The sequence below is a fragment of the Colossoma macropomum genome, unplaced genomic scaffold, assembly GCF_904425465.1.
Source record: "Colossoma macropomum unplaced genomic scaffold, Colossoma_macropomum, whole genome shotgun sequence".
In the NCBI taxonomy this organism is placed as follows: Eukaryota; Metazoa; Chordata; class Actinopteri; order Characiformes; family Serrasalmidae; genus Colossoma; species Colossoma macropomum.
In genome coordinates, this window is record NW_023494785.1 from 45,272,490 (window position 1) to 45,285,060 (window position 12,571).

Here is a 12,571-nt window from a genome sequence, read left to right on the forward strand (position 1 = left end):
ACACGATATGTCACAATATTGTTTTTTCAGACATCTAATCAGTTGAAACAAAAGAAACTGCATTTTGAAAAATGTTATCAAAGACTGAGAACATGATTTTTATTCAGTATTTGGCACTAAATCCAGTTTAACGGAATAATTTTACTCTCTTTCTAATAAAACATTTATTTGAGCAGTTTCTAAAAGTACTGGCGATATACACAATATGATCAGAAAAGCATATTGTATTGTGACATCATTTATCACGATAACAATATATATCGTCATATCGCCCATGACTTCATCTTGACTGATATTATTTTTGCTAACTGTCTGATATTTCCTGTTGCTTCTTAACTGGTTTATTTTTTGCAAAATATTTTTTGCTGGTGAATTTTGTCCTTTCCAGTTTGTTCAGAAACCTCAGGTAAACAGAAGACTGTGATACACACTGTGAAAATTTTGTGAAAGTGAACTGTGGCACCATGTTTGCTTGAAGCAGCACTCCCAAAGTAAAAGGGGGCGCTGTTCACGCATACTTTGGACAGTAGTGGTCGGCAACTTTAAGAAGAGCCAGCTGTAAATGTGTCTCAGTATGTGCTAATGTGCTAATACAGACTTTAAGATTTAGCTATAGCCTCTTTTCTTGCATCTCCGGCAGGAAACATTTCCAAAAGTAGAACAGTTTCTCGTAAAAAGTCACTCAAACTTCAACTTTTCACGAGGCTGAAGTCGCTTCTCATTCGCCAGCTTCTTGTTCTACTTTTCTCGTTCCACCTTAAATGGTGCTTGAGGCACCAGAATGTAACTGCTGCACCATTTAAGGTGGAACGGGAAAACTGGTGAACGAGAAACTGACATCAGTCTTGCAGTGTTTAAATTTTTGACAGCTTCTCATCGCAGTTTAAACGAATCAGGAAACCAGCTGGAGTGATTATAAATACAAATAAGTTCATTTGTCTCCAAATTATCAATCAATCAATCAATCACTGCTGTGAATAACGGATCATAGGATGGTTTGCAGAACCAAATCCTGAGATTTCAAGCTTTCTAACTGTATACTGCTTCATTGTATTGCTGGACAATTCAATGCAAAATATACATCTATAAAAAAAACTGGTTCAAGGGAAGTGTGTCGGTACAGTGATCTAGATAAGGTTAAGGCCCAATCCCACCCCCCCCACTCCCCTACCACTCAGCCCTACCCCTCTGTTTTGCGTGTTCTTGTCTAGGGGTGGGGTGTCCCGACTGTTGTTGAGATAGAGGGGTGAAGTGTTGGGGCTACATGACCCTCCAAACGGAGGTTTTTCAGACACTCCAAACAGAGAGTTATGAGAAAAAAGAAAAAACGGCAAGTTAAGTCTCTGTTAAAATTACGATAAGCATCGTATTTTCTTAGTTTAATGTTGTTTCAGTGTATTATGGTCCTTTTATTCATAACAAGCATAAAAAATCACTAGTATTGCTGACGTCTCAGTAGCTAAACTTCCTGTTCCACCTTAAATGGTGCAGCAGTTACATTCTGGAGCCTCAGGCATCAGAACTGCTGCTCCATTTAAAGTGGAACAGGAAAATTCAAACCAGAAGCTGGTGAATATCTGACTTCAGCTTCATATCACTGAAGAATTAGGGTGGGTGATAATAAATAACTGCCCCCCTCTTTGAAGGCATATGATGCCCTAAATGTAACTAAAGCCCAGCAGTGAGGAGCTGAACTTTACCCTCCTCTGCTGTCACTGCAGACTGGCAGGGTCGCCTACAGAGCAGCGCTGGTAGCTGTTAATGAAGTGATGCTCTTTTTATTTGAGGGTCCCATTTCAGAGGGAAGATCTCAACTACTACCCTGTATCTCAGTTCCAAGGGGCAAGAAGACACTCGAAAACAAGGGGTAGGGGTAAAAAGAAGATATGGGACTGGGCCTAAGTATCGTGATATATAGGTAGAGTGAGTAGACCACAGATTTGCTTACGGATGAGGTTCTTAGCCTGGACAGCTCTTCTTCTCTCTCCTCGATGCAGCTCTTCAGTTCATCGATCTGCGCAGGACGGAGAGAATTAGCTCGGGTGCTATTTTTAGAGCAGAGAGATGGAACGGGTGGGTGTGAACGTGTAAATGAATGGAAGCAGAGATGAATGTGGATGGATGGATGACAACACTGAGAGGAAGGCTTTGGGGACTGATGGATAAGTGTGTGGAATACCATAATGGAACATATACTGTAAACCAGCAGACAGAGAACAGTGATTAGAGGAGCATGGAAACTGGAGCATGGAGGAGGGAGAGTAGCCTGAAAATAGGATGGAGGAATAGTCAAAATATGGGCGAGCGAGACACACAGAGGGAGAGAGAGATTAAGAGAGCGAGAGAGTCGGGTGGATTGGAGACACAAAGACGCACACACACACACACACACACACACACACACACGCACACACACACACACACGCACACACACGCACACACACACACACACACACATATTCTCTGCATAATTCAGTGTGTGAGATGTAATCAGAGTGATTCAGGGTGGTTTGGTGTGAAATGGTTCAGATGTCTTTACAGTGGTGGTGATAGGAACCAGGGGTCGCCATGACTACAACACAAATATAGACATTTTATTTACTATCCAGAACCACCAGTGAACCTACACGAGTCTTCTGAGTTTATATGGAATGTTGATGATGGAAAATAGTGGAAAATCTGAAATAATAAGTTTTCTTTGGGGACTATTTTGCCTCACAGCACCCTGCATGTATCCCTCCACCATGAATGGAGTTTAAGTTCTCAAAACTATCATAAAACAGTGTCTCAGTCATCAGGCAGTGAATTCATAACCATTTCATGTAGGAACTTTCTGTGAGGGAGCTTTTAGAGGTGGACGTCTGGTTCCTATCACCACCACTGTGAACAGTTCGGGGTCGGTAAGTTTCTCTAGAAACCAAACCGCTCTGAACCACTCATTTTACATCTTAACCATTTAATTATACATTAAATTTTGAAAAAATGGGTGGAGCTCCCCTTTGAGTAGCTAATTTGGAAGCTATCTTACAGTGGAACAAAAAAATCAAATATTTCATGGCAGCAGCTAAAGTATCAGGTGGTGCAGAACCAGGAAAGTAGAACATTTGTGAAGTTAGAGCTGACAGAGTGGATCATCCTCTCACTGAATGATTCATATCTTCTTTCTTCTCTTTCTGCTCCAAAGTTTTAAATATTTCAGAGTAATTTCTTTATTTCTTCATCTTCACTGTAATAGTATTCAGCCAGTAACGATGTTACTACGGCTTAACTGCTGTAACGGGGGCAGGGCAGGGGTCTGCGTGCTATCTTTAGTTACTAAAACACTTAAAAAATACAACTTTAAAGTCAACCTATACACTACCCTTCAGAAGTTTGGGGTCACTTGTCATAATAATAAGTGATATTCAGTAATCACTCGTGCAGTGTAGATTGAAATGCTATAAAATAGACAGCAAAACTTAAGCAAAACTTTAATCACAGTTTACAGTGTTTTGGAAAGTGTTATTAAATAATAAGCTATGATTTTCTGTTGATTGGAAAAACACTGAATATCTGTTTAATTAGTGAGGTTTGGTTATCAGTTTACACATATGAGGCACTGTGAATGCCAGTTTTAAGTTCATTCTCAATTCTGTGCAGATTAAAAGATACAGATCAAAGGTCGTTTTGGTGACTGCTTTGATGTGCCTGGTGAAACTGAGATCTGAGTCCATCAGAACGCCAAGATTTCAGACCTGGTCTTTGGATTTTAGAGCCTGAGAATCGAGGTGTTCGCTAATGCATCACTAATAAATCCCTTTTCTTTGTTGACAAACACACTAAGCTCTGTTTTGTCCGTATTTAACTGAAGTAAATTTGGGCTCATCCAGTTATTTATGTGCTCCAAACACCGTCACAGTGAGTTACTGGGCTGCGGTCGTCTGATGAGAGAGTCAGATAGATCAGATTCTCATTTACAGAACTGTTTTCAGATTTCAGTGTGTGTTTGTGTGTGTGTGTGTGGTGTGTGTGTATGTGTGTGTGTGTGTGTGTGTGTGTGTGTATGTGTGTGTGTGTGTGTGTGTGTGTGTGTATGTGTGTGTGTGTGTGTGTGTGTGTGTTACCTGCTGTTGGAAGGCCTGAACTTTGGAGTGTTTGTCCTGCTCTCTCTGCTCCAGTTGTGAATGCAGTAAACCCAGTTCCACCCTCAGCTGCCGGCGCTCCCCCTGCAGGCCGCACACAGACTGCACCAGCTTATGGAGTCCCTGCTGGAGAACCTGCAGCGCACACACACACACACACACACACACACACACACACACATTCAGATGGGCTCATTAGCATCACATAATCCACAACGCATTTCCAGTATTACTAATAAGAATAATAATAACAATTATTATTATTATACTTTTTATTTTTATAGCACACTTTTTGTGATGACTCAAGGTGCATTAAGCCAATTGCCCATTAGAAAGCAAAACCATTCCCTGCTGAAAAAGGACCATTAGAAACCATTAGGTTTAAAACTCAGTGGTTTTGCTTTCAAATGGGAACTGGCTTAAAGGTTTCCAACAGAGACCCCTAGTTTCCTGGAGAACACATAGAGATCCCATTAGGAAACTATCAAATATATTTAGAATCAGCCACCTGTTTAATTATTAGGACCCTTTACATAGTGATATAAACCAATTAAAAACCAAAACACATCACAAAACCATCAGGAACCAACAGACACACTTAATAGTTTCTATGGGTTTTTCTCAGCTGGGGGTTCCTCTGAGTAAAGATGTCGTGGCCTAAAAGTTCTCGTCCAAACAGTCTCCTGAGCTCAAAGAGTTCAGCCAAAACCCAGCGACGCTCCTGTGTTCCCACTAACGCTTTAATCAGTTTCCTGATGTTAATTATTGATGTGCTGTGTCAGTGTCGTTTTCCTTCCAGCTGTACAGTCATTACTGAGGCAGGCCGTGTCAGGGGGAGTGGGGGGGGATTGGTGGGCAGGGAACCGGAGGGAGGGATGAATGGAGCGTAAAGAAGCAGAAGGAGGAGAAACGGAGGAGGAAAGAGCCGTGCGCTCCTGCTCACGAGCCACTGGCAGAAACGTGACGTGGAATAAACGTGAAGTGGAAACAGCAGCCGGATGAACCCAGTGAACCTCAGCTGCATTTATATTGTATGGTGCCTTCAAGATGAACGTGGCAGATTAAAATTAATAACCATAATTAATCCCCTGATGTCATATCCGGACTCTTCACTTCTCTGCTTGCTTCTTTTGTTTTAGCGCTGGAGCTACGAGGCTAATGTAGCTAAGAAGTAATGGAAGCCCATGCCTCACTAATTAGCATGGTGCTGAATTTTGTCTGTACTTTAGTCCACCTCCTTGTTTCTACACTCACTGTCCACTTTATCAGCTCCACTGACCGTATAGTCTCACTCTGTAGTTCTACAGTTACAGACTGTAGTCCATCTGTTTCTCTGCATACTCTGTTACCCTGTTCTTCAGTGGTCAGGACCCCCATGGACCCTCACAGAGCAGGTACTATTTGGGTGGTGGATCATTCTCAGGACTGCAGTAACACTGACGTGGTGGTGGTGTGTTAGTGTGTGTTGTGCTGGTACGAGTGGATCAGACACAGCAGTGCTGCTGGAGTTTTTAAACACTGTGTCCACTCACTGTCCACTCTGTTAGACACTCCTACCTTGTCAGTCCACCTTGTAGATGTAAAGTCAGAGACGATAGCTCATCTGCTGCTGCTGTGTTGGTCATCCTCTAGTCCTTCATCAGGGGTCACAGGACGCTGCCCACAGGACGCTGTTGGCTGGATGTTTTTGGTTCTCAGTCCAGCAGCGACACTGAGATGTTTAAAAACTCCAGCAGCACTGCTGTGTCTGATCCACTCAGACCAGCACAACACACACTAACACCACCACCACCACGTCAGTGTTACTGCAGTGCTGAGAATGATCCACCACCCAAATAGTACCTGCTCTGTGAGGGTCCATGGGGGTCCTGACCACTGAAGAACAGGGTAACAAAGTATCAGAGAAACAGATGGACTACAGTCTGTAACTGTAGAACTACAGAGAGAAACTGAGATATGGTCAGTGGAGCTGTGAGTGTGGAAGTAGGGTCTGACCGATATATATCAGTTGGATTATAACCCACGGTTTGAGTATTGGTCAAAATGTGGTCGATAATGTGCCGATTACTCTAAAATCAGTGTTGGACACAAAATGTTCATATTGTTTGGGCTCTATTATAAACATCCATTACTGTTCCATTACTCCTCTGCACTTTCAGATCGCATCTAATTAGCATATTCTAATTAGATCTTTGGCGTTTAGTCTACTGCTCTACTGGAAAACCACTTTCGCTCCTTCCCTGATTTAGAAGGGGGTTTCTCCTCTCCTGTGCACGTCTATATATAACATCAACACGAGCGCACGTGAGTCCTCCCATGTGCGGGTGGCTGTAAGTGCACTTTGCTGTGTAAGAGGAGCAGCGCCAGCCATGTTTTATTCAACTCAGCGACCGAGTCAGTGCCGAAACACCCAGACATCGTCCATCTGAGCACGGATTTTCACAGCAGGCCTAATGAGAAACGCTGTCCGCTCGGGGCCGTCCACTCCACGCCCTCAGAGTCGGTGTCGTCTCAGAGGTTTCATTCATCATCTGACACGTTTACTCCAGCAGCGCTGACACGACTTCACTCGCTGCATTTGGTGTTTAATGGGCTGGAAGAGATCTGTGGGAACTGGACGTGTGTACTCAGTGTCGGAGAACACACAGACTCTAGAACAGGGGTGTCAAACTCAACCAATAAAGGGGCCACATTAAAAGATCCCAACAAATCCGTGGCCCAGAGAACACCTATGTTTTTATTTCTGTCTGGTGCGCACCAGATACTATCAGGTGAGCACCACATACTATGTGGCGCACACCAGATACTATCAGATGCAGACTAGATACTACGTGCACCTAATAGTATTGGGTCCTCACCTGAGAGTATTAGGTGCTCACCACATAGGATCTAGTGCGCACCTGATAGCATCTGGTGTGCAACTAACAGTATCGTTAATCAAATTAAGTTTCAGCTTCCATAACATGTTTTTATTTTAAATGTTAACTGAAAATTATGAAGCCTCTAAAGGGCGTGGGGTATTTTTGTAGGTGAAAATCTGGTGTGCAGATCAGATGCAGATTAGACACTAAATGCACTTTATAGTATTGGGTGCTCACCACATAGAATCTAGTGTGCACCTGATAGTAAGCATCAAGCGCACTTCACATAGTATCTCATCCTCACCACATTTTATCTGGTTCCCACCTGATAGCATCTGGAGCGCAAGTAATAGTATCTGGTACTCACCGCATAAAACCTAAAACGAAACTATGTGGTACACACCAGATACTACATGCTCCTTATAGTATTGGGTGCTCACCACATAGAATCTAGTGCACACCTGATAATATCTGGTGTGCACCTAATAGTAAGCATCAGGCGCACATCACACAGTATCTGATGCTCACCACCTCATAGCATCTGGTGTGCAACTAACAGTATCTGGTGCTCACCACATAGCATCTGGTGCGCATCAGATTTTTAAAGTAATAAGTAATAGTATCTGGTACTCACCACATAGAATTTGGTGCGCACCACATACTATCAGGTGAGCACCAGATACTATATGGTGCACACCAGATACTATCAAATAAAGACTAGACACTACATGCAGTTTATGGTATTGGGTGCTCACCACATAGAATCTAGTGCGCACCTGATAATATACTTATATAATATATAATATACTAAGCATCAAGCGCACATGACGTAGTATCTCATGTTCACCACATAGCATCTGGTGCTCACCTGATAGCATCTGGTGCGCATCAGAGTTTTTACGTAAAAAAACAAATACACCACATCCTTTCAGGGGCTCAGTAGAACATTGTTCGTTTCTATGAATATCATTTTCAAAAAATGATGATAAATACTTGCAGCCCAGGGCTGGATTTCCCGCAAGCATCTTAGCACAAAACTGATTTATAAATGGTAGAGCGAGCATTACCCTGAACTCTCTCTCTCTACCAGCTAAGACAGTCTTAAAACTAAGATGCTACCTCGGCCCAGAACGGTAGACCTGTGTAAATGAGCCGCGTCTCACAGTGTACTATTAGTGCTGATACAACATCTGAGGCTGGACAGGCGTCCAGAGTTACAGTTCACAGAGGACCGTCTGGTGTGTGTGATGGAAAACAGACACATACAGAAGCTGGACACAACAGCTTTGAGGTCATGTCCAGCAGCTGGGGCTAAAATTATTCTCTGGTTATCTGGACATCTTTTCTTCCCTCATCCTCGAGAACATGCAGTCAACACTCTGTTCTCTGGACAGTCTGGGTTAAAGGAGAACTCCAGTGTTTCCATCCTGATCTCTGTCTGCTGTATCTGTGGTGTATGGTCAGATCATTTCAACACACTTCCCTGAACTTAGAAAACAACAGACTCTGAACTCACACATAATACACTATATGTACAAAAGTATTGGGACATTATTGAGTTAGTTGTTTCAGTCAAACCCATTGCTGAAATTAAGCACATAGCCTTACAGTCTCCATAGACAAACACTGGCAGTAGAATGTTTAAACATGGCATTGTCATAGGATGCCACCTCTGCCACAAGTCAGTCTGTGAAATCTTTGCCCCGTTAGAGCTGCCCTGGACAACTGTAAGTGCTATTATTGTGAAATGGAAGCGTCTAGGAGCATCAAGAGATCAGCCACGAAGCGTTAGACCACGCAAACTCACAGAGTGGGACCACCAAGTGCTGAAGCGCACAGTGTCTATTCTCTGTTGAATCATCACTAAAGAGTTCCAGATTAACTCTGGAAGCAACATCAGCAGAAGAACTGCTTGTCAGGAGCTTCACCAAATGGGCTTCCATGCCTGAGCAGCTGCACACAAGCCTAAGATCAAAATGCACAAAGCCAAGCGTCGGCTGGAGTGGAGTAAAGCACCGCCACTGGACTCTGGAGCAGAGGAAACGTATTCTGTGGAGTGACTAACCACACTTCTCTATCTGTCAGTCTGATGGACGAGTCTGGGTTTGGCGAATGCCAGGAGAACGTTACCTGCCTGACTGCACTGTGCAGCTGTAGAGTTTGGTGGAGGAGGGATGATGATATGGGGCTGTTTTTCAGGGGTTGGTCTAGAACCCTTAGTTCCAGTGAAGGGAAACCTTAATGCTTCAGCACCAAGACATTCTGGACAATTCTACGCTTCCAACTTTGTGGGAACAGTTTGGGGAAGAACCTTTCCTGTTCCAGCATGACTGAGCCCCAGTGCACAAAGCAGCTCCATAAAGGCCTGACTGGGTCAGTTTGGTGTGGAAGAACTTGACTGACCCTCACAGAGTCCTGACCTCAACCCCATAGAATACTGCACATGCTCTCCACTGTTGTACATGTGTACACTGTATTATGTTTTCTGATGCTGATCTGTACCCCGCAGGCCTGTCTATTTACAACGTCATATTAGTGGATTAGCTCTGGATGTTTCTGTATAAGCAGTCTTGCTTTCCTGGTTAAATACTACTTATTATCAAGTTTCTTAAAAATGGAAAATAAATCAGGTCAGAGGTAAATTTCATATATATATATATATATATATATATATATATATATATATATATATATATATATATATACATACATGTGGAAAATGCAAACGCACTTTTCTTTTACTCAGATTTTATCATATGGTGGTGTTTTTTATACCATGACCGTTTCCCAAAACTAGATTTAAAAAATCTTGCTTACAGTATTACAGTATATTAAATTGTAACCCCTGTATCGCCAGGTTTTTGCCAATGCAGTTCCCTAATAAGAACAGCTTTGGTACAATATTCATCTGAACACCTGCACTGCTGTAGTGGAATGGCTGGAGTTTCACATTCACCCTAATATTCACAGAATTCAGCAACTGTCCGTTGACTTCTGTTATAACTCAGCCCACTGATTTTCTGCTCTTCTCTAAGTTCAGGGAATCGTGTTGAAATGACCGTCCCTGGTAGGCTATAAAAATAAGAGCGTCTCTCTGCTTTTCAGCAAGGACCTCATCCAGAAACTGACTTGGCATTTGGTTCTGCTCCAGCATGCGCCTTAGACGAGCAGCGGAGAGCATCAGCATCAGAGCTGGATTTAATACTCTATCCTCCAGAAGCCTTCATCTGTCCGTCTGACCCCAGCCATGACCCCTTATTTCATCAAAGTCATTAAAAACAGCGGCTCTCAGCGATAACACTCCGCCGCAGAGATATTCACCTCATGCACTCGACAGGACGCGCTCTCTCTGCTCACATGGCTCAGAGAAGAAGAGCCTGACTTCAGGACGTGTCCCCTGAGGGACGGCCTGTTTACTGTAGTTCTTTTTAACTGCTCTCAGTTTCCCACCTCTCAGAAAAGCCGCTCTGCACTCACAACGGCTTTCAAAACTGACTACCAGCTTTTATCAGAAAGCAAAGACTAAATCTGAGCTCCTCCATCACTGTAGCGTTCAGCATTTACCCTGATCTACATATTACACTCATTCACAACCACATGAATACGTCCCATATGGAAAAAAACATACTCCAAATGTATTTAACAAATATATTTTGCAACGTATAAAAATGGACAGAAAATGTATTTGTTAAATATATTTTTAAAACGCATTTATTTATATTTGATTTTTTCGGTTCTATGTACTTTATTAATACCTACAACACTCGCTTCTGTCCTGTTAAAGATCATTTGATCAGATTTAAAATGAAGATACTGGAACACAAATTCATTTCTAAAGGTATCAGACAGTGAAGAGCATCAGACAGGATTTTGATAAACACATTTACATACATTTATTTCTGTATGGGACATTTCTATGTGTAATATTTCCCCATACATTTTAAAATAAATGATTTCAAAAATGTATTTGGTTAAAATGGCAAAATATTCTGAAATACATTTTAGTGTTTGGAATGTGTTTCAGCATCGACTGCAGTGTGTTTGAAATGTATTTAAAATATATAAAAATATATGTCTATATATTGTTTTTTCATATGAGACAACACATTGTTTTACAAGAGTTTTGAGAGGATTTTGGCCAAAAATTATTTAAATTATTTAAATCCATTATTGAAGGACAGCAAAATAGTCCCCAAAGAAAACTTATTATTTCAGGTTTTCCACTATTTTCCATCATCAACATTCCATAACTAGACTGTTCTCTGTGCTGGCACCCAGGTGGTGGAACGAACTCCCACTGGCTGTGCGTACAGCAGAGTCTCTCGCTGTCTTCAAACGCAGACTGAAGACACACCTGTTTATTCAGCACTTAAATGAGCACTAAATTAAGTATTGATTGTAATGTATTGTACAGCACTTATGTATTTTATCGTATTGCACTGTTCTGTGTTTAACTCTGTCCCTTTTTCACTAGGTGTCAATGACCTTCTGATTCTACCAGTATCTGAGCTTAGGACTGACTTTCTCTCTAACCTATCGGTAGCTAGCGAAGATTCTTTCTCTGGATAGACAAAGCACTTTTTGTAAGTCGCTCTGGATAAGAGCGTCTGCTAAATGATGTAAATGTAAATGTAAATATAAACTCAGAAGACTCGTGTAGGTTCACTGGTGGTTCTGGATAGTAAATAAAATGGCTATATTTGTGTTGTAGTCATGGCGACCCCTGGTTCCTATCACCACCACTGTAAAGACATCTGAACCATTTCACACCAAACCACTCTGAATCACTCTGATTACATTTCAACCAACGATTTTGTGTACAGTTACGCTGTAGGGTCTTGTTGTTGTTAGCCATGCAGCCTTTAGCTTGATGATTAGCAAGCTTGCAAAGATGAATCAGCAGTGCAAGCATAACAGATGGAGAAATGTTGGAGGTGGAGTTCCAGATGGAGCAAATCGAATGTTACAGGTTTGAAACATTAAAAGCCCAACCTCAACATCTGATACCAGCTGATACCGTGTGCCATAGGCTGAGTGTAGCTGCTGCACTAATGAACAAACCCAGTGAAGGAGGATCTGCTCACTCAGAGACTGACTCCATCACAGTCGGACACAAAGCTATCGCTCACTTAAACATTACGCCTTGGCAAATTCCCACCAGGATACACTGAGAGATTATAGACTGTTTATAAACACACAATCACAATCACTTCACCAACATGGGTGAAGACATGTAGGCCAACAAAACGGAGGAGAAAAAGTCAACATTTGCTACCAAAGTCTGCGTATGAGACTTTACTCTGTTTGACTGAGTAGAATATCGAGATATAAACATTAATACGGTGATTTTTCTGTAAATCAGGCTGTAGAGAGACCGAACTGTCCTACCGTGAACATCAGCGCCTGCTTTATCTTCAGCGCTCAGTGTTAGCAGCGCTGCTCAGCGTCTCAGTGTGTTTGCTCAGTACTCGGTTATTCTGAGTGAATCAGCTTTATTGATAACGGTCTGTAGACAGAGCGTCTGTAGAGGCTGCGTTTCCCGTAGCAGGTCAGTCAGACGGAGCGTTTCGTACAGTGTGAGTTTATAAA

General features: G+C 42.2%; 1 protein-coding gene across 1 annotated transcript in view; it reads right to left on the minus strand.

Moving 5' to 3' along the window:
• The window catches only part of si:ch211-257p13.3 (kinesin-like protein KIFC3), a 34,509-nt gene that overhangs the window by 15,627 nt on the left and 6,311 nt on the right, over positions 1 to 12,571 (minus strand). Inside the window, exons 7-9 of the mRNA XM_036596565.1 lie at positions 6,030 to 6,043; positions 4,104 to 4,244; positions 1,949 to 2,014 (exon numbers count right to left, since the gene is read on the minus strand). Coding sequence (XP_036452458.1) covers positions 1,949 to 2,014; positions 4,104 to 4,244; positions 6,030 to 6,043 — 221 coding nt within the window. The remainder of the gene's footprint in view (positions 1 to 1,948; positions 2,015 to 4,103; positions 4,245 to 6,029; positions 6,044 to 12,571) is intronic.